At 43.9% G+C, this 23,379-nt stretch overlaps 1 protein-coding gene across 1 annotated transcript; it reads left to right on the forward strand.

Annotated features, from left to right (window-relative positions):
• Positions 1 to 1,386: 1,386 nt before the first annotated feature.
• On the forward strand, positions 1,387 to 22,717 carry LOC142775153 (uncharacterized). The gene is made up of 4 exons (XM_075876490.1): positions 1,387 to 1,458; positions 14,420 to 14,547; positions 14,992 to 15,027; positions 22,419 to 22,717. The coding sequence occupies exons 1-4, from the start codon at positions 1,387 to 1,389 to the stop codon at positions 22,645 to 22,647; spliced, it is 465 nt and encodes a 154-aa protein (XP_075732605.1). The 3' UTR covers positions 22,648 to 22,717.
• Positions 22,718 to 23,379: the final 662 nt, after the last annotated feature.

A 23,379-nucleotide genomic window follows, 5' to 3' on the forward strand; every position in this document is an offset into this window, starting at 1 on the left:
ACACTTGATCGATTCCTGTCATAGTGACTCCTCTTTTGCAGTGTCCTCAATGCAAATATAGTAATGTTATGAACGCGATTGCCTCGAAGAGTTCGTTTCGCGGAAATTCTGGTGTCGGTGTCAGGGACGGCGTCGTTGGTGGTGATCGAAAACTCATCACCTTATCTGTGACAGAAAAATTGAGAAATATGCGGATAAAATAGGTAGTAAAAATTTTCGGGGATGCAATGTCAAACAAGATTGAGTTATTTTATAGTGTCGTGGGATGTAATGCCGACTGCGGCGGCTGTATTTTAGATTGAGACGAAAACAATGTAGACTGGTGTGCTCAGGTTTGGGTTCACATTAAAGAACCCCAGGTGGTCGAAATTTCTGGAACCCTCCACTACGGCGTCTCGCATAATCATATGGGGGTTTTGGGACTTTACACCCCACATATCGTTTGAAAAATTTTAGAGGCAGCCGAAATCCAGAGGCTTTGGGAAAGATGTGCCGGCAAGTCCTTCCTTTCCCTCTTCGCTAAAGAATTACACTACCCACCGCGGATTCCTTCGCAATATCTTTTTAACTTCTTGTTTATGTTTATCTCGTCTTACTAACATGGCTTGTTCTGTTTATCATACATGCCAGTCGGTTTTAGATTAAAGGATGTTACGTACTTTCGTTTTGTATACCAGGGCGTACTTAATGTTTGAAGAATTCTGGCTGTGCTGTCACAAATGCTCAAATGTCTATTTTGTCAATTTTTTGTCACGGGGCTTTGAAAGCGAAACAGCATTATATTGTCCACCACCTTCGCCGACACAGCTACCGCTGGTGTAACAGCTACGACGAAAAATAAAATATTAAAAAAATGAAAGAAACGAACATCCCGGGAAGAATGCTGTTCGAAACTGGGCGCTTTGCGCGGCAATCCACAATTATATCGCATAGCCCCATCGGTGCTCAGAAATACTTTGCGCACAAAATCTATGCTAACCTAATGTCAGGAACATGTGTATTATAGAGCGTTTCAGAAGAGTAAATTAAGGACCAGGCGTCACACTGCCATTTGCATAACGATTAGGCCGTTAAATTCTTCCAGCCCATTACAAAGGCTCAGCCATATTTATTCACCGTCGTCAGCCGCAGCATCCAGAAAGTGTATAATGCCTTACAGGTGTATAGCGGGCACCGCGCTTCTCAGAAAAGCAAATAATTACGTAGTGGGTGTCTCCTGTATCACAAAAATTGTCATTTATTCTTTAGTGGGTGCCTTGCGAATGTACCAACCGTATAGTTGGTCCAAGAGTGTTTAAAAAGGCTCTAAAAAGACTTCTTTATCAGGTTTAGTTGTGACTGCGCGCGTTCCGCGTAGCCCTAGCGCATGGTGCAAGAATAGTTTAGATGAGCGAACGCCGGGACTATCCGGTGCCCGAAAATGTTCTGCTTCGCAAGGAACCGAGAGATGGCGCTACGGTATGAACTTTGTCCTGGCAACCGGTGTAGGAAAGCCCCGTGACGTAGCAAAGTAGCGGCGCTCATTTATCGTCGCCACAACACCCTCGCCGCGCACTGAATTTCCTCCCTTATCACCCCCTTTTTCACTGATGATGATATGTGGGCTTTAATGTCCCGGAACCACCATATGATTATGAGAGACGCCGCAGTGGATTGATTGATTGATTTGTAGGGTTTAACGTCCCAAAACCACCATATGATTATGAGAGACGCCGTAGTGGAGGGCTCCGGAAATTTCGACCACCTGGGGTTCTTTAACGTGCACCCAAATCTGAGCACACGGGCCTACAACATTTCCGCCTCCATCGGAAATGCAGCCGCCGCAGCCGGGATTCGAACCCGCGACCTGCGGGTCAGCAGCCGAGTACCTTAGCCACTAGACCACCGCGGCGGGGCACGCCGCAGTGGAGGACTCCAGCAATTTCGACCATCTGGAGTTCTTTAACGTGCACTCAAGTCTGAGCACACGGGCTTACGGCATTTTCGCCTCCATCGGAAATGCAGCCACAACAGCCGGGATTTGATCCCGCGACCTGCGGGTCAGCAGCCGAGTTGGCTAAGCCACTTGACCACCGCGGCGGGGCACCACCTCTTTCTCGGCGCCGCTCCATGCGTGTCGCGTGGTCGATATCGTGCGATAACCTGGTTTTCTCACATCTGAAAACCGTCGCACACGTGCCGGATATGAATTGTGCAATTCTCGAGCAGCCCGCCGAGGTCCTTAGTTCCGCGAGCCATCTGTCGGTATCCCGCAAACGAGAACATAATTGGTGCCCCCCCCCCCCCCCCGCCAAGCGCTCGCTCGGTGGCATTCGCTCACCTAAAGTATTCTTGCACTGTGGTTGCACGTCATAAAAAAACCTTGCGTTAACAGTAATAAATCAGTTTTAAGTTCAGCGCTGTGGGTGTGTTTATTCCCCAGCTGCCTCCTCTTTTTGCACCACTAAAATTTGTCCTAAATTTGTCTCAGACTGGCTTGCTCTACAATATTCTTTGTCTATATCATTTATCTTTCAACCCACTTCCTAGGAGAAAGCAGCCAGTCGAACGTCTGTCTCTTTAGGCGTCTTTTAGTTACTGTTTTAGAATCCCGTATTCATGAATCGGCGACAAAAACTCTCAAGTAAAGGAATTGTGGCGATTTTTTTAACGAGCCAAGCACACTTTAAATGCAACAAAGAAAAACGAACATGTTTTGCTACTCACAATATGGTGTAGCCCGCAGCAACATTTTTTCTAATGTGCTAATGTCACCACATTACCTCAAATCTATATTGAGGCTAAAATCTATAGACGAGAGCACGCCTATCTCACACCCAGGCAGTATACGCTCACCCCCAGAGACGCCATAATCTGTTTGCAACTGCCAAGGTGTGCCTTGCTAGTATGGCAAGCAGTGGCCCTGGGAGTTTCAAAAGCGTAAACGCGCCTGTTCATGCTGCGCCCACTTGTAAAATGTCATCTGGGTACCACTGCGCTGTCATCTGATGCGACAACAACCATCGCAAGAGGAAGAGATTGCTGAGCAATGCCTGTGAAGTTCACAGCGCATTGCGGGAATCGTGCTGATGCGGTGTTTTGCGATTGCACAGATTTTCATCCACAACGAAAAACGCTGAGCTGCGCTGCCTTAGGATATAATCGCAATTGACAGGAAAAGCTACGGGCCCAACAAAGTGTACGAGTAAGTATATTTATGGGGCTTATTCAAGCGTGACTCCAGCTGTTCCACTTTACAGCAGCGATTTGCGTGCAGTATGCCTGTAGTGTGCAGCCTGAAACTATTGCCGTACTTTTTCGCAGGCCGCATGTCAATAATAGGATATACGTATTACGACTCCCGCGTAGAGGCACGCATGTTTAGTACAACTGTAATGGTCTACTATCGCGATGCAAAGAGACGTAAACGGCGCGGAAATCATCGCTTTGATTGATTGATATGTGGGGTTTAACGTCCCAAAACCACCATATGATTATGAGAGACGCCGTAGTGGAGGGCTCCGGAAATTTCGACCACCTGGGGTTCTTTAACGTGCACCCAAATCTGAGCATACGGGCCTACAACATTTCCGCCTCCATCGGAAATGCAGCCGCCGCAGCCGGGATTCAAACCCGCGCCCTGCGGGTCAGCAGCCGAGTACCTTAGCCACTAGAGAAATCATCGCTTTCGACTCAGTCGAACTGCGACATGCCTTGACTGTCCCTAGGCGAATATACACGTGCTTCCGGCGAGCGTCACCATAGCATCTTAAAATCTTGTTCCGGCTGGCACTTCCGCACCGCGTGTGTGTTCCGAGTGCCCGGCAGGACTGGCAGTCGATCCACATACGGTGCATGAGCGTAAGTTGGAGCCAAGTTCTAGCACTACGTTGACGCCAGCTTACAGCACAAATTCTGCCTTGTCACAGCCAAGGCACGCCGCAGTTGACGCTTTCCGCTTTTCGCGTTTCTTTCAGTCAGATAATACGTACCTGATGAAGTAGTTTCCGGAGTCTGCAATGCACGTGCTGCAGACATTCCGGACTTTCGAGCAAGGTCTCCTCGATGTTTCACACCAAATCACCTCAAAATTCCAGCAAAGAAACAGCGCGAAACATGCTTACAGCTGGACTCGGGTTGTGAAGTTTCGCGTTTGATCTGCAGAGCGTCTGCTCGCGTGGCAGTTGAGGGTGTTGCTTCACCACGCTTGCAACACATGGCGCCACGCGCTTTTAAATATGACAGCAAACACTGAGCTCGCTGTTTTCGGGTGTACACAGTAAAATTTGTATTTGACTCCTATATATATATATATATATATATATATATATTGGAATATCTCATTTGAGCTTGAATTAGCCCGTAAAAGAAGTCGAAAACAATTCGAATGTGCGGCATAGCACCATTTTACGATAAAATTGACTTCATCTTTGTGCTTCCGTCAGTGCCGTGCTTCGTCGCATGGGCGTAGTGACGACTACTAGGCACGAAGAGCGAGGGGTCTTTTCTGGCAAAAGGCACACTATCCTGGATTGTCGTCAGTGTGGTCTGGTTCTTGGCATGTATTGAAGGCCTTCAAAAGTGTTTAACCTCTTCTTCTAAGCTCGTTTTGTGCTGTTCCATGTCGCATCGCTTCTTTTTCAAGGAATTGGTTGGTGCTGAATATATTCATTTCACGTCTTTTATTCAAATTATACCATATTGGAGCGAAAGAATGACGTGAAACTGTAGCGCCAAAATCGAAAACAACACTAAGATGCAAGAAAAAGTAGGAAAGTCGGCCTCTTACAATTTATATTAGAGATTGGCCTCATAACATCCTGTCTTTCAGTTAGTCCCAACTTGCATAGAAAAACTAATTGTGGAACGTAAATACGATAGCAAAAACAACTAGGACATAAATGGAACAGAGTGGATGAGACCATATTAGCTGCTTGGTCGCAATTGTTGACGCAGCGCTGGTTTGATGAATGTTGATCAGTTTGATTGAAACAGATGCAGGATTTGGCTTCTTTTTATTATAATAAACTGCCTTTTTAGGTTTACATTACATTCAGAATTCGTCCCATTTTCATTCCGATTGTTTTAGAAGGTAAAAATACCTAGGCGCCCTTTACGCTCCTATATCAAATTTTGTCCCGTTTCAGCTTCTGCGTTTGGCTATTTTAGAAGAAAAAAAAAACACCGCAGACGTTTACTGCGGAAATCCACCAGTTATTGCTATCGATGTGCATGGCATAACAATCACTCGAAAGCAATCCTCTGGCGTTCAAAGATGGTCGAATAAACTTTCTTTCATTGATTCAGCCCTTAATTGATTAATTGCGTTGGGCATCGTGTTTTAGTTAATTAATCAATTCATTTTCAATTTTATGGTTTATTTCAAAAGGAAATATCAATGTCTTAAATGAATTGGGTGAGTCTAGCCTCGACCTAGGGCTTCCTATGAGACGCGCTACAGATCGCATACGCTTTTGCAATCCACCAGTGTGAAAATTCGTACCTTCACACATTAAACACAGGGTACTCGTCGTTTTTATGTGATGTTCCGGCTTGAAGGATTTGGTGCCAATATTTATGGCCGATTTGGCCACAGGTCGTATTTTATCAAAGCCTGTCGACTCGAGCGCACGGAAGTTGAAGGCGCTTTCGGCGACCACGCTGGTCGGAAACCCACGCCGGAAACATACAACGTTGCCGAGGGAGAGAAAATCCCAGGGAAGGTAAACACAAAACAATAAAAGACTAAGGAGGAGTAAATAAGACGCTCGCGCTCATTTTTTCTACATTTGTCCTTTGAGTATTTCGGAAGCCCTCGATAATACTACAATTGCGGGCTGACGCGATCTCTTCTGTGAGGTCACCCATGAGAGACTACACAGCAACTCAAACAGACCATTGGTATATGTATCTGCGCGAAATAGGCGCATTAGTTTTGGCCTTCCGGCTAGAATAAACGGCAGCTGCGCCAGTGTACTTCACGGACATTTCTATCTCGTTAGGGTGGGGCCACCTCATGCCTGCGCCTGAAGCCCTTAGGAGAGCTTGAAAGAGGACGCCGTAGGCGAGGAAAAGCAGGGTGAGTTCATTTGTCTCTATCAGGGAGGGCCGCCAGCTCGGGGCGCGTTCTTCTACTAACGTACAAATATGCGCTGTAAGGAAGAAGAGGCGTTGCGCTCGGATTCTGCGTCGTGTCATCGCTCGCCTCACAATCATGCGCTCCGGACAAGGGTTGGTGTTGGGGACGCGGATATCGGTTGCTGTAATCGATTAATCAGTTTTAATGGGTTCATTCAATTAAATAAAACTGAACAAATTATTCAAACTCAATCAACCAAATTCAATAATTTATTCAATTAGAAGTAAGTGTTCTGCAGCATACTTTTAATCGCTTCATTGATTAACAGTTCAGTGATTTTACCTTCCAAGCCTGCGTTATGAAATCTTCCTAAGCATCTCAATTCCTATACTAGGCGCACCTTAAAGAACCCCAGGCGGTGAAAATTTCCGGGGCCCTCCGCAACGGCGTCCCTCGTATTGTATTGTAGTTTTAGGACGTTAAAACCTATATTAGATGCGAAGAACTTCAACTCACGTTTGTAACAATGTGTGTACGTGCATCCGTACGAACGCACCAGAACGCGTTCCCCTTGCCCCTGGTGTTAGAGTGGGAGAGTCTATTTGCACCTCAACAGCTCGGGGTCACGTCACGTAAGGTAAACGTCACATATGACGTCATAGGTAAAGCAATCGCCTTTAAATTGCACTTCAATTGGCTACGTCTTCTCAAACTGTTTGAGGTCACGTGACACGAAAAAAAAGAAAGACGCTTTTGTTTATAATATGGCTCGCTTGCACTATTTCAAGTTATCTTACATTCTTGCAAAAATGACGACCACATGTGGTCGTCTTCCACGCTGCGTAGTTCGTTAAGTTGGCAGCTCCATTGCGCCGCGGTACCCCGTTTTCTTTTGCATTGCACCAATTCACACCACGCCGCAACTCGGATAAACAGTAATAATATTTGTCACAGTTTAAAATACTAAAAGCAGATCAGATTATTAGTGACACCGTAGTGGCAGGCTGCGGTAATTTCGGCTACGTCGGGTTCTTTAATGGGCCTGAATCTCAGCACACGGGTCGCAAACATATGTGCCTCAATCGAAAATGCTACCGCCATGTATTCCGCCCTGTGACCTTCGGATCACCTAGGCAACAGACCAGAGCGAGTGTTCGTCTCACTGGCGGCGAGTCGTGTACTGTGCGTAACGTAGTACAGTACAGGTCACTGGTTACCAAAAAGCCGCGCTCTGAACTGCACGGGCGACGTTTTCTGATTGCCACTATTTTGACAGAGTCGAAACTCTTGCATATGCGAAGCCACCAAGGTTAAATGCTCAAGTGTGGGTGGTAAACAACTAGTTATCGACATACATGGGGCCAGAAAGTGTTGGAGCGTGCCATCATGTCATTAGAGACAAGTTTTTTACCCCTGAAGTTGTCGACTGCTCACTGGTTACTTCAAAAATTAGAAGAGTCCACTGTGTAACGCCGCGAGGCAACCAAATGGCCATCAGGAAGACTCCGGGTGTACACCTGTAGACTTCAGTAGATTCCTTTGATGTAGAATGTATGGCGCTAACACACGTATCAGCAAATGCCGGCAAACATGCTCCTTCGTGTGTTTGCCACTGCACAACAGGGCGCCTACATGACCGGCCGTTCATGTAGGCTCCATCCCCATACACAACATACTTAGTACTTCCCTCGACAACATTCATTACTCTCTTACCTACACAACGACACATGACACGTTCATGAGCGCCACAGAGGGGTGACTTCGATTACACGGGCTTCCTTTGCCGGGCTCTTTAATCCGACAGGCCACGCGGCGTGGAAGCGTATAATGATGGCAAAAAAAATCACAACATAACCACGGAGTGAATAATGATGAGTGGGGTGAAGCATCCGTCAGCCCATCCGTGCTTCCGTCCGTCAGACCGTTCGTTCTTGCTTCCGTCCGTCCATCCGTCTAGAGCGGGTATGTGCCACTGGTAACTACGTACGAAAACAACGGAGGAAGGACAGACCCACACCCTAAGGAGCTTCGCCCCTAAAACGCGCCTTCCCCGTCTGCTTTCGTCTTTATGACCAGGAGAAATCTCCTAGCCACGTTTTTTATTTTCGCTTTTTTAATGACGCCATATGTGACGTTTCGCTTTGGGTCACGTGACCCCAAGCGGTTGAGGTGCAAATAGACTCTTCCTGTTACAGGGCAGCCAAGTAGGTCACGCCACAGCTGCGCGTTGACGTCACGCTTCCCTCACACGCTTCCCTCGCTGGTGCGCGCTGATGTAATTATCACCCTTACCTGCAGCAGGCTTGGCGCAGCACCTGCTGGCTCTTCTGCTCGCTTGCAACTCACTTCTCTCTCTTCACACTCTCCACCGCCTGCAACACTCGTCCACACGTCGAGTGGCAACACTCCTTCGGCTCGTTTGTCTGTGATGAAACTTACATGAAAACCAGCCCATTTCCCATGTTTTGCCTTTCAAACAACCATTTACTCGAGTAAAAGCTACAACGAGTTTCGCTTGAAACCGTTCTTTCAGCACCCGCGTCGACGCCCGTCTCAACCGGGTCAACGCCGTGCACACCGCTGCTGCTTCGCAACCCATCAGCGTTCCATTCGGGGAGATGGTTCATAGTTTTTTTTTTATTATAATGGCACGAACCCAGTTCTTTATGAAACAATCGACGCAGTGAAAAACAAACATGCCAAACGTCTAGACGGGCACGCTTCCACGAGGGGTATTTTTAATAGAGTTCTCTTCTGCCTAGGTCTGTGCATCGATTGTTTTACGAATTCTGGCTGCAGTAATGCAGGATGAGAGTTCATCTGACCCTGTCAATATATAATTTGCGGTTAGTCAGTTTCATTTTGGGTCTCGTTGACCTATTATTTTCATTTGCATTGTGTGCGAGTGTGTGCACGTGTATGCGGGTGTGTGCGTGAATGCGTGTGCATGTGTGTGTGTACACATGTGAGTGCGTGCGTTCGTGTGTGTGCGTGCCCACGTGTGTTTGCGTGTGTGTGTGTGTGTGTGTGCACGCGCGCGCGCGCGTATGTGTGTGTGAGTGTGTGTGTGTGTGTGTGTGTGTGTGTGTGTGTGTGTGTGTATGTGTGTGTGTGTGTGTGTGTGCGCGCATGTTCCTAACCTACCCTAACTCAAATATCAGAAGTTCACCATGTTAAGCACCGAAATACTATTCGCATAATAAAAAATAGTTAACTGTCAATGCTAGTTTCTTTTAGTAGAACTCATCATAAATCCGGTTAGTCTGAAACGCGAGAAAATAGAGCTGCACGTTAGATTGTACACCCAACAACACAGACCAGCCATTGGAAAAAAAATAACGTATGGGAAAAGCAGCTTCAAGCAAGAAAAACCACCGCGGCCTCCGGGGCAATGCTTGCACCATCGTAGCTCTCATCCTCAGGGATTGCAGCAATTGCATCGCCCCTTCGGGGCACTATGTGAGAAAAAAGGACCATTTATTTTCCTTCTGGAGGGGACCATCATTTCTTGCATTTTTAAATCCTTCTCGTGTTTAGACGCATGGTGTATCGAGATAAGCTTTAGTGAAGACGTAAACTACCGCAGTCTATAAACTTATTGTCTTGCAAGTTATTTGACTAGTTGAACGCCAGAAATCACTTTATTGTATTTCATTTAAACGGACTGCTCCCTTAATGCAGCCGCATAGTCACAGAGCGCTCGTGAAACTGCGGTGGTAAGAGTGAAACAGTGACACATGGCAATATCGCGGTAGTAATATGTAGTACAAGTGATACTGTTATTCAAAATTCGAATTGTTACGCTCAGATTAAACTATTAGATTAGGTTAAAAAAACTCCGTTGATGAGCCCCATTACTCTGTTTGGCTTGTATCGAGATTCTATATTCTCTCGTTGAATAGATCCTTAAGTTGGTGATTGCTTACAACACAGGGGCAGAAAGTATTTTCAGATGTATGGAGTAATGCTTGCGATGACTGAGGTGACGAAAAAGCTTTTGAACATGCTCTTTGTCTCTGTCTTCACTACAGTGCACACAGTTCATCACTATATAGCAGCCGTATTTGCCCACCTTGATAACGGGTTTCTTGATTGATATATAAGGTTTAACGTCCCAAAACCACTATATGATTATGAGAGACGCCGTAGTGGAGGGCTCCGGAAATTTAGACCACCTGGGGTTCTTTAACGTGCACACAAATCTGAGCACACGGGCCTACAACATTTCCGCCTCCATCGGAAATGCAGCCGCCACAGCCGGGATTCGAACCCGCGCCCTGCGGGTCAGCAGCCGAGTACCTTAGCCACTAGACCACCGCGGCGGGGCGATAACGGGTTTCTTGCGAAAGAGATATTATAAAAATGCTGATGTAAGAATTGTTCACTGGAAGTCTGTCGAGACATTATTTAACGTCTTCGTGTGCCTGTGGCCTTTGAGAAACCACAATTTTCCCGTACCCTACCTCTTCCGATATTTTTTTCGTCTCTCCTCACGTTTCTCTTCGCTCAAGTCTATATAGGGCAGGCAACGAGAAATATCAAATCTGGATAATGATCTACTTATGCACGTACGTCCACACAGCAAAGGTTAGGGGTACTAAAATAGTGGGTGAATAGTTTTACAGGTGACAGCCAATATATACCTCATTCACGAGCATTCACGTGGTTTGGTTTGCCATCAGAAGTTTTTCTTTTTTTTGTAAATATCCCTGTTTTGGAGAGCGAAATGTTTCACTGCAAGAGAGACGCAGCTTACTTGAGGAAGACAGAGATTAGAGACATGTCTACATACTTTCAGAAACCGGGTATTCTGAGCACTATATTAGGACCGTCTCTTCGTTCATTTACTTATGATACGCTCCTGCCACAGTTCGTGCGAATAGCGTGGAAAAAAATGTTCAGCTATAGAAACATGTGCGAAGCAATAGCACGTCACTTAGCGTGTGATTCAAAAGCAGGTAAATAGGTAAAAATAGCGATGAGCTTAGTTTAGGTAAATAGCGTGCCGTTACAAGCGCTTGAGTAACTTATGCTAGTGAAGGCGCGATCCTTTTGTGCTTGTGTCCGCAACGTAAAAGTGATATAGTGCCATCAATAATTAAGCGAGAGTACTGGACAGGCGCGATTTTTCTACAAGTGTTCTTCTTGTGCGTTGAGGCGAGATATCAAGCTTCTCTAAACAAAATCAACATTTTCTTTCTTTCAATTCATTTGTGCGTGCCTGTTTTGTGTCCGAGGAGTTGATGGAATTAAGGACACCACAATGACCTTTATCTCAGCAAATATAGGAATAAATGCACTGGGTTTTTTTTTGTGAAATTGCTTTTACAGTAGTTTCTACTCTGTTGTAACTATATCTCTTCACGCTAAAGAGCGAGGACTCTCGATTTTGTTTTTCTGGTCGTATTTTCTTTAAATGTAAAGATGTTGAGACGTACTCTTATGTATGCGAAGAATACAATTTAGTCTCCGTTTGGCTGCACCAAAAATATGCAGAAGAAGTTGGACCCCGCAAAGCGGGGTGTCGTGACGTTAAATATATTCAGGAGTTCGTCCATGTTGATTTCAAACTTCGCTTCTGTTCAATCCACCAAAGGCACAGGGAGGAATTCCCAGAGGAAGAGCTCAAAACGAGAAGGCTATGGCCGACGAAATCAGTTCGTCGGCAGTGCTTGCACAACGTCAAAGGCCTCAGCGAGGTAAGATGGCTTAGCTTGTCTCGCAACCACCACGCTGTCTGGATTGAAAGCAGCTTGCATTGTTTATATGGTGACCTAAAAAGAACATAAAAAATAAAGGCACCGAAGTTAACGCTGGCCGGGTGATGTCAGGTGTTCTATAAATGTCGCAGAGATTCTCTCATGCCGCCGGTCATGCGAAAGACATTTACTCGCCCTGCGTGGTGAGTCCTACTGTTTTCAGTAAAAACATTGCCCTCTCGCACTTTCTCTTCACCTCCCATCTCCATTAACTTTAGCCTATTTTCTTGTTCCCGCATAATTCTTTGCAATACATCAATGGAGAACGTCTGTGTGCGATTACTGCGTCTGCATTCGGGCCAAAAAATAAGTAGCGAAAATGTACTGCGCACCAGTGGGTGGGGGGGGGGGAGGGGGGAATGAGAATTGTCTCAATATTTAGGCTATAGCTAAAGCTAAGTCCAGCTCAACTGCTCGTTGACTTGCTCCGAAGGCACACAATGCTTGCTGGTATATTGGTTAACATTTTTTTCCTTCCGAAGGCACCGAAGTTCTGCCTGCAGTTTAGGCTCAGTAAACAAGACATTGTCTTATAATTTGTTACCACATTACCTTCGGCGGAGAAATAGTTAAGCAAAATACAGGTATCCGATACGTTACGCTCGAAGTTTTCAATCGAGAAAAATTGTTTTTGCGTAGCTTTTAGTTCTTTCTGTATGTTAAGTAACAGGACTAGAAACACCACCTTTTGAAGAGACGTGCTATTGTTTTTCTTGCTTACTTTTTGGCAAGACAATTGGGGCCCTTTGTTACTACCTTGATAGCGGGCACCAAAATACCAAGGTTTGTTGTCGAAGGTGGGTATATATGTTGCGAAGAAAAATTACACGAAGAAATATCAGCTCGCACGTTTTCTTTCTTGCGTCACATTGATGTGGCCTTGGGCGTCGTCACGGGTGGAATGTGAACACTGATCTCCGTCGCTTTTTCTAATATATCTTACTTTTCTTTGACTCTCATTTATACGCTGGTAGTATAGTGACCAGACCAATCAAGGTTATTCCTGAGCTGCAATGCTGGCCTGGCTGTATTGAGCACAGCTCCATTTTTATCCTTCTCATCATTTCCGTGCTCGCCAAGTGACTGAACGCCAACAAAAAAAAAATAGATATGTCTACTAATGCAGACCCAACACTCATCCTCAAGAGTGTGCGCTAAACGAAGTTTTCTTTAGCATTTAAACAACTTCAGCCTCAATAAACATAAGATGAGAAGAAAGGATGCAGATCAAACGCATAGCTTTGATCTTTCGTGAAGAGGAAAATTTTTAAGCGGTTAGGTAAACTCAAAATGTTTTGATACACCAAACACGTAACGTTATACTTCAATGCAACTAAACGCGTGTTTTCATTCGGTGCAAATGGTTGGCCCGGTGTGGGTGGCACACTGGACCAACCATTTTTTTTTTTTTTTGCCATGACATACATATCACAAAACGACCATTTGTCTGCCCGCATCCCACCTGCTTCGTATAAAAAATGGACCCTCCCCCCCAAAAAAAAAATCTGCCTACGCCCCTGTTCTGATGCAATATTTACGTTTATGCACCACCACAAGTTTTAAATATAATCGTGTACTCACTACACCGTTTACCAGCTTTACATAAGTGCAGAGTTCCTACGGAGGCGCTAAGATACGCAGATACCAAAATATATCAAGGACGAAGGTAATGCTTGAAGGAATTTGAGAACAAGCATGCAAATAGCGTGATGTACACGGAGCTTGCGTCTATACGCTCTGTTACACTTACCGACCTATGGACCGACCGATGAGCGCTAAGCCCCGATACCATGGTATGCTAAAGGACTAAGCATAAAATGCCCTTCAAAGATAACAACGCTCCAAACAACATTCTGGCGAAGCTGACGCGTGTTACAGACGCTACAAAAGGCGATCGGCTGGACAGGGTCTTTACGCCTCTCGCACCCGCAGCACGTAATCTGTCGCCGAGCTGAGCCGATTATATATCTCTCTGGCAAGCGACTTCGCTCTTCCGGCTGCTGTTGAATGACATGTGAAACGGTGAGTCGCTATACATGTGTCAACAGTGCTTCCCTCTCTTCTGAAACGACGGTGAGGAATTCCCCGTGGACGCAAACACAGTTGGAGCGCACAGCGGCATCCAGGCAGCTTTCAGGCACGGCCTCAGTTGCTCCTCTCCTGGGAAACTGGTGAGGATTAATAGAATGAGTAAAAATGTGAAACACGCGCACAGGACCAAAGGTAAACGTCAGGGTGATAGGAAAATGTGAAAACAAACGAAGGCTGTAAACGTTCCGTTTGTCCATAGGCTACCGGACCTCTCGTCTACGCTTAATATTTTAATAAAGCCTGTATACTTCCTTTCATTGTTTCGTTGACTCTAGCTGCTTCGGCTTTTCTTCTTCTTGCTCTTCCTTCACGGGGATTTTCTGAGAAGGAATCGTCACCGCGCATTTCTGGGATATGTGATACGGTATATGCACGAAACTCGGCTTGTGCCTAAGCTCCTCCTTAATTGCGCCAGTCAGAACCCAATAGCGTTCAACTCCCGTGTTCTTCGCTTTGCGCTTCACGATCTCGGTAGTCGCTATGCATCATGCTGTGACTTTCACCCTGCTAGGGGCGTTGGCCGGTGAGCACTTACCGTGTTTGGAAGTGCAAGCGATTTGGGGAGCTTGCGGGGAATTATAGTAATCGTGTCATCTGCGCTTTTCTTTCATTTCAGCTTTTGCTGTTGCCAAAGCTCAAGTAGGTTTGTTTGTTAGTTTGTGTGTTTTTCTAGCCGTAACTCAGCCTACATAAAAATAAAGAATGCAATAGTTTCTGAACGCCGCGGTATATATGCTACGGAGAGTGGACAAAAAAGTAATACGTTAAGGCAACTTGCACAGCTATCGAATAAATATTGCAGCTTAATCATATATGAGCAAATTAGTTCTCCAAGCTTGGCACTAAGTAGCAGTGAATGTTCATTAATTTTAGTAAATAAAAGTTAAGATACAAAGAATCCATGCATCTTAGCGTCTTTTGTATCTTGACATCGTTTTTATTTTTGTTTTTTCACCATAGGACAACATAGCTTATACTCGAGATGGGTATAAAAAGTTCATAAATTAGACAACTACTGCATTGTAATAATTTTCCAAGTGTTTTTATTGATGTTGACTTAAAAACTTTTTATTCCTGTTACAGAGGAGACAATTCAACTTCCAGCCACCTCCACCACGGGTAAGTGCCCGACTTGAGGCTGCCAATATTGCTTGTGCAAAAGAGACAGGCTCCTGTTATTTATTTAATTTTATTACTTTTTATATATAAATACAGCTGTCTTGGTTTCAAGACATAGCTGGAGTGGGTACATGTTTCAGTCAAAAGAAAGAACAAAAAAGCAAATGCTAAGTTTATACAAACAACAAGAAGAAATGATATATTTATGTATCTTTACAACAAAATATCTCATCAAGTGCGAGTACAGATATTGATAGAAACGCAGAAAAAGCACACATATTAAGACAATGCAGAAACAGCTTGAAATAAGATGAAGTTATGCTGTTTCTCAACAAACTCTTCACGAGTAAATGCGCGAAACGAAGCATCCACATTATTCCAGATTTTTACAGTGAATGGAAAAAAAGGAAAATATAAAACAGGCAATATTCGCCCTGAAAGGAATAATGTTTGGCCTATGGGTGTGTCTAGTGGCACGCGTATTAGCGGGTACCAAAGGACAGGGTGCCTGAAAATACCAGATGGCGTGTGGACGCTCTTATGTAGCAAAATTACGTGTTCGTGTATGCGTCTTTGCTTCAAAGGCTGCCATGAGGAGATGTGCGAATGTGACGAAGGTGATAAGCTGCGATCATAGCGACCGAATATGAATCTGATAGTTTTTGTTTTCTAGATTGATTCTATAGCTGCATTATGTCACACTTCTGGTCAGAAGCGCGTGTTATATACACTACAAAAAGCGATCGGCTGGATGATGTCATTACGCCTTTCGCGCCCGCTGCCCGTGTTCTATCGCCGAGCTGAGCCCATTATATATCTCCCTGGCAAGCAACTACGCTTTTCCGGCTGCCGTTCAATGACGTGTGAAAAGCTGAGTCACTATACACGTGTCAACGGCGTGTAAGCTGACTGCCTACAAGTCACTTGTTCATCCGATTCTGGAATAGGCTTCAACTGTAAATTACGCAGACTGTGACTGATCTACATATGCTTTCATTACTAGCTCGTTTCCTGGATCGAATACTTGATTGATTATTGAATACTTAAGGTCTGTAAAGGTACATGTGAGGATTAAAAAAATGAAAGTGTAAAACATAAGAAAGTCCCCTGCCATCACGAACGCAAAGTGAAATATGATATCACTGCTAAACTTCGTCATCAGCGCAAGTATGAATTCGTGGCTAAATGTTCCACACTTTTTAAAAGTGTGGGAAAATTATATACGCCTATATGCAGATGACTGTGCCCTTCCCCGCACTATTTCCGTCGCTAGTGATTAACAAGAATTAAACAAGGTAATTTCAATGTTCTGCGAATGAAGTAATATGTGGGAAATGAGTTCAGTAGTTAAGTAGCTCAGTAGTTCAGTCACAGTCCGTGTCATTTTATTGCCATCAGAATGACTATATAATGAATTATATATTGAGTAGGGTGGGGCAACATGCGACAAAAATTCTAAAGTGGTGAATATGTTGAATATCTTTTATTTCACTACTTACCATGCAGCAACTTTTCTTGCAGCAACTTTTTTCAATGCAGCAACTTTTCTTTGGGTACAAAGTATAGGGTACATAAATGTTAGCATGTTGCCGCATTTTGAAAATTTATGATAAAAAACAAAAAAAACACAAGTTTTCTCATTTTTCTTCAATCTGCGGTGCAAAACTAGAGAGTGTGAGAAAAATTTTATCTTTTCAGTTGTTGCAGTAGAAGCACTTGATTACACTCCGTGGTCCCTCACGCAATCTTCGTGAGCCTTCTTTTTGAAATCAAGACATTAAATCCAGACAAACCCGATGCATTGTTGCTTCAAAACTCCTTGCAGATCAAACGTCCTCAGCCTTGCTATGTGCAAAAGTCTTTTCTTGAAAGCTGGCAATTCAGCGCATTATTTAACGATTGGAAGCTACATATGTTCTGACACGTTTTATTCTTCTCTTTTTGCCATTGTAAGTCAGAGCTGCACGGGCGTTTGCTGCTTTCAACTTTGTCAGCCGGGCTTTTTGAGGCGATGAACTTGTGATTTTCTAGCGCATGTTTTTTTTTTTGAAATTTCAGTACAGTAAAGACGTCATGGAAATTCTATTTCAAGACGTGTTTGTGAGTGACTTGACTCGGAGATTTTTCTAATTTTTCATGCGCCTCTTGAGAGCAACCTTGTAACGTGGAACAACATGGATGCAGAGCGAATGGAATGAGTTTGATCCTGAACAGGAGTCAGTGCTTTTGCATGTCATTATCCTGTCAGGAAGCTCTATAAAATATTCTCTTGTATTTTCGAACCCTTTTCAACAAATAATTATAATAGATAAGGAGCGTAAGTAGATTGTTCAAATAAGGAGACACTGTTTAAGGCCACTTGATAACTTTTTGTCGCGTTTCCCCCCTCTGACATCCTCAAACGAAAAAAATCGTTATGGCCCTGGGCACGAAATCAACCAAGATTTTGGTGATAAGTATTTAGAAATACAAAGGCATAAAATCATTACTTACATTGTTATACTGAGGTCGGAGTAGTTTAAGGCATGGATTCGAAAATTTGGTTCAGCACGATTTCACCCCTTTTTGATGGGTTACTAACGCACTGACACTAGCCGCTTAATCTTTATCGCGCAAACGTTGAGACTAATCATCAACTTTTACGCATAAAAAGGTGTACGGGTACCAGGACCTTTTGGAGGAATAGCGAAACAAAGAAAACTACTTTTTTTTTCTATTAGCTGCAGAGGTCGGCAAAGTCAAAACGTCGCCTTTTGCTCCGCGTCTCTTTTACCCCCCCCCCCCTACCCTACTGCATCGTGATGACGGCGTTTGTACTCTAGAATATGGAGCAGATACAAAATAAGAAATTCGTAAAAGTAGCAAGACAAATTTTCATGAAATTCGTTTCACGCACTAGCGTTGTTCACCTATAGGTTTATGTCATGGCAGAATGTGCGTATATGTGGTCTGAAGTATTCCTCTCCGCGGATCGTATTGTACACCCACTAAAGATCATTACTTAATCCAGTCAAGTTATCATTATCCAGTCAAGTTATCAAGTTATCTCTCCAGTTATTAAGTATCGAAAATGCAGTAAACGGTGACAAAGTTATACATTTGAAGTAAATGTTGAAGATTCGATGTTTAAACTCAATTACATACACAGTGGATTGTGAGGAACGTTGTAAAATATATTCCAGTCTAATTTTGAGAATTTGAACGTCGCGAAGATCAAATCCCAGCCAGCCTACCCAATTTCCTGAGCCCACCACTATTGCTACCTGATAATAACGTCACCATTTCGTACCTTGTGACCTAAACAATTACTTTTATTAAATTGAATACCTGCCGCTTCTTTCAAGTGTGCCAAAATCTGTTGAACGAAGCGTTTTTGAATATACTTTCTCATCACAATATAACCAATGTGACCAAGAATTGAACCTAAGACCTCGTTAAGGTCATTGCATGTTGAAAACCACAAATAACAATCAGGCACGCCATTGTTGAGGACACTTGCTTATTTGGACCACCTGGTGTTGTTTATCGTGGACCTAATGCTAAGATACCGCTATTTTGAACCCCATCAAAATCTACTAAGCTCGAGGTCATTGCAGACAAGCTCAAACTTAGCAGCGCAACAATCTTGCTGGTATACGTTACTTCTGCTACAGGCAATACCCTCGAACTCGGCAGCATATTATAACGCCATAATCAGTGAGTTACTGTGGAAATTAATGCAAGAAAGGCCTTTATTTCAGACATCGACCTTAGTTGAACCACAGCAGCAGTACTGAAGAATGTCACCACATCTCGACACATAAGGTCATTCAGAATGGAGAAAACAGGGAAGATGCAGGTGGTCTGTCAGAGCGGTGACTTTATGTCACAATGTTCGCGAAATGGCTTGATGTTGGAATGTCTGCTAGGCTTGCGCAGGACCTCCATGGGGATAGTTTACATTAACTTATTTATTTATTTATTTATTTATTTACAGTACCTTACAGAGCCCTCGAGGGGCATTGTGTAAGGGGGGCGGTACAGATAATATGTTAGAATATATATATATACATAATATCTACACATACATAGGCAAATAATGAATATAAAAGAAAATGCAATTCAACTTATGAACATGTAAGAAAATACATACTAGAAAAGTGAGTTACAGTATGTGAAGGGGAAATACAAAAAAAAACATTTATGAAAGTAACTACAGCCTAGCAATAGTGCAAAAACATCGCCAACATTCCTATAAACACTGATGATTAGGAAGATGCGATAGAGCAGTTTTTGGTGCATAAGTATTTTTTAAGAGTATCATAGAACTTTGTGTGGTCTTGTTCTGACGCAAGATCATCTGGCAAATCATTCCACAAACGAATAGCTCGTGGAAGAGCCGACTGGTTGAAAGCGTTAGTATTGCTGTAAATGCGTGATAAGCTAAAGGTGTTATGTAGTCTGCTCGAAGTTCGATGTGCTAGATTAAGGTGAACAGATGGCATCATGCTGGTGTGGATGAGTTTGTGAAATAGCGATAAAAGTGAGATGATGCGGCGAATTTTCAGTGGCTCGAGTGCAAGGCTATGCTTTATCTGTGTTACGCTGGATAAGTAGCTGTGATTACCCGCTATAAATCGACTAGCTCTGTTCTGTATACATGCTAACTTATCTATGAAGTATTGTTGATATGGTGACCAAATGGAGGATGCAAACTCCAGTTGAGGACGGATTAGAGCAAGATAAGCCAGTTTGCGCACATCGGAGGGAGCACTGTATAGATTTCGGCACAGAAAACCTAATGATCTCGATGTTTTGGCACAGATAGAAGTGATATGTGTGGACCACGAAAGTGTAGAAGTTAAGTTTATGCCTAGGTATTTGTAATGATTAGTGCGTTCTACAATGCTATTATCAATTATGTATTGGCTATTAAAGATATCACGTTTGCGACTAAAGGTAATTAGTTTGCATTTGGAAACATTAAGTGTCATCTGCCATGTTTTGCACCAATCAATTATATGCTCGAGGTCTTTTTGAAGAGTTAGATGATCGCTATTGTTGCGGATGGGACGATAGATAATGCTGTCATCGGCAAATATACGCATACATAAGGATAAGTTGTAAGGTAGGTCGTTAATGTAGATGAGCAAAAGTAAGGGACCAAGAACACTGCCCTGTGGTACACCAGAGGAAACGTTGTTTGTTAGTTTGTTTGTGTGTTTTTCTAGTCGTAACTCAGGCTACATAAGAATAAAGAATGCGATAGTTTCTGAAGGCCGCGGTATATATGCTACGGTGCATATATACCGCGGCGCATATGGTGGTTCATAATCATATGAACTACCATATGATTATAAGAGACGCCGTAGTAGAAGGTTCCGAAACTTTTGACCGCCTGGGGTTCTTTAACGTTCACGCAAATCTGAGAAGACAGGCCTACAATATTTCGGCCTTCATCGGAAATGCAGCCGCTGCAGCCAGGATTGGATCCCGCGACCTGCGGGTCAGCAGCTGTGTACCTTAACCACTAGACCACCGCAGCGGGGCTTGTGAGTGTTTGCTCTGGTAGAAATCACTGGAAGTAATTTTTAGTGGGTTTGTCTTGTTTTCCTTGTATAAGGTCTGCAAATCGAAGAGGGCAATGGCATACTATTTTTCGCAGCAAGGGTGTTGTGTAGTAGTCAGAGACGATTAAATTTCCTGCATGTTTTTAGTGTCTGTATTCGGTTTTGTCACGTCATTTATTACGGGGAATCACGCCTGCCATATTTTCTGTTTATAAATCTCACAGATTTTCACTGAACTCACTCCAGTTTCAGAATGTCAGTCTCAGTGTGCGGATTCCAAACTCCAGCAGCATATTCTAATTTATATCGTGTGATTGCATTATAAGCTAACATTTTAGTTCTTGCTGGGGCATATTTAGCTTTTCACTTTACAAATCTCTGTTTATTTAAGGTAGTTGGAGCAGATATTCGATATATGATTTGTCCATGTTTGTTTATTGGTGACTGTCACGCCTAGGTACTTGTATTTTTCGACTTTGATCACTGTCCTGTTTTGAAGTTGATAATGAAATTCACTGGGACATTTCTTTTTCTTGTTACACGCAAAAGTAAAATTTCTTCCGCACTTGACTGCGCACTCCAATTTGTGCACCACTCAGAAATTGCCACAAGGCATCTCTACAACACTTCATGATCATCATGTGAAACAACGTCCTTAAAGGGGTACTGATACAAAAACTTTGGCCTCACGTTTTTCTGCTGCAATGTGTTGCTGGGGGCCTGTTAGTCATGAGTCGTGACATGACACATCGTTTGCTGCAGCTCGCGACAGATAATTGATTACAGGCCCCTCATTGTCGATCAGTCTCAGTTTCAGTTTGAGAGAGCTCCAAAAACTTGGTGCAGCTGTCGCCACCTAGCGTGTGAGCTTTTGACCACGACAGCACACAGAACAGTGACACACTTCCGCAGTGTCCGCATCAAGAATTACCTTCAAATAGAAAACGGGACTGCAATGTCGCTAAACACAAAAATTTCTAAGCCTGCGCCACGGCCACACACCCACAACGAGTCGCCAAGAAATATAGACTGTGGTAACAAACGCGTCAAAAGAAAAATGGGGGACATCATATCTTGTTTTGTTGACTGCAGCGTGGTGACGTGAAGGAAGTAGGGGGTCTCCTCGGGGTCCCCTTTGATGATGTCACTGGCACGGTAGAGTCGAGGGATCGCGCAAACTTCAAAAATCCTTTTGAAATACCTTTCCAGCTATATTCGCTGTTGATATTTTGCAGATGATATACGAATACCCCTAGGAATCAACCCTACAGGTTATCTCGGCCGCGAAATTTTGTGTCGTTGCCCCTTTGAAACCAACACTATTAACCGCATACAACCGCAGGAATAACATTTTTACCATAAATTAAAAACAATAATGGACCTAACACACTGCCCTGAAGAACTCTCGAGGTGACCGGTCAGAGACCAGTACTGCAGCTACGGACATTTAGTATTTAGGTGATACCTGAATCTTAAAAAAAGAGAAAAAATAATACCACAGGTCACCACTGGTGCTCTACGCTATTTCACGTGCACCAGAATCTAGGAGCAACTATTCAGCTTTAATAAAACCCTCCCGTACCAACTGATAATCTCTGCTCCTTGGTGCAATATTTGGGCACTGTGTAGCTTTTAATGATCATCTTCTATAATCACGTAAGATGAGGATTGAACATAACGGAACATAACACAGCTGGTCTGCAAGCGACAAACTCCATTATAAGAGTCGTTCAGTACTCTCGCTGGTTAGCTTATCTGTAAAAGTACGTATTTTTAGTGCTTTCTAATCAATACTGTGCGCTTATTTTCAAGAACCAAGTGCCTTAATTTTCTTTTTTGCAGCATCGTTAAGCGTCGAAGCATCCAGAGGTGTCAGAACCACCGCAACTTCAATGTGGGTGGAACTGTGCGAGGAGAGTACGACCCGTATTGGCGCAAGGATGGAACTCGAGTGGTCGCTTCCGGTTCCGTATCGCATGGTGCTACCCGCATCGGCGGCAAGACCTACAAAGGCAGACCTCAAGGTCAAGTTGGCATCGGCGTCGAGATTCCCATCGGCAAAGGTCGATGAGCACTGTGCCACCCACACAGATGCTCGGATGAACAGCTTTGTTGAATAAAAAAGTGTGTTAATTTTGCCACTCGTGTTGTTCAGTGGACAGTCAATATATTTCCTGTTGTGTGGTTTAAACCAGTGCTCACGCTTTTTTTACGATCATGGCGATAACACTAAAGAGATTGGCCTTTCAACACTCATGGACACTTAACCCCGCAATGTTTCGTGTACAACACATGGCCGGTTACGGGAACGTGTTGATGTGATGCCACCATAATTAACTAATGCGGCACAACTTTTCTTTATTTATGTCAAAAACATGGGATGGCAGGCTGTATTAGATGTGGCTATCCTACCATCATGATGTAAATATTACTGTACAAACTTCTGACCACGAGAGCACCCTTTTTTCGGTAGATGACTGCGAAGCCACTTTTCCCCACTTTTGAGCGATGCCTCACATCACGGCCAGTGTTTCGTCATTTAGACTCTGCTGCACCTACTGTGCTTCACACTGATGGAAGTAGATTTGCATCGGTGCTGTACTTCTGCAGAACCACGCTTTCGAAGAACAAGGGGGGGGGGGGGGGGGCTACACGAGCTTTTTCACCTGCTGAGCGAAACTACAGCATCACCGAATGTCTCACCATTGTGAGGTCCGTACAAAAGTTTCGCCCTTATTTATACGACCGAAATTCACAATTGTATCGGACCATCATGCTCTGTGTTGGTTATTGTCTTTGCAGA

This window comes from Rhipicephalus microplus, chromosome X (genome assembly GCF_043290135.1).
Source record: "Rhipicephalus microplus isolate Deutch F79 chromosome X, USDA_Rmic, whole genome shotgun sequence".
NCBI classification, from domain to species: domain Eukaryota; kingdom Metazoa; phylum Arthropoda; class Arachnida; order Ixodida; family Ixodidae; genus Rhipicephalus; species Rhipicephalus microplus.

Excerpts from the sequence above, each read along its gene's own strand:
- LOC142775153 (XM_075876490.1), top strand. The coding sequence starts at position 1,387 with ATGAGCGAACGCCGGGACTATCCGGTGCCCGAAAATGTTCTGCTTCGC. Across the intron at positions 1,459-14,419 it reads AACCGAGAGATGGCGCTACG|GGGCGTTGGCCGGTGAGCAC; the intron begins GTATGAACTTTG and ends TCACCCTGCTAG. Across the intron at positions 15,028-22,418 it reads TCCAGCCACCTCCACCACGG|CATCGTTAAGCGTCGAAGCA; the intron begins GTAAGTGCCCGA and ends TCTTTTTTGCAG.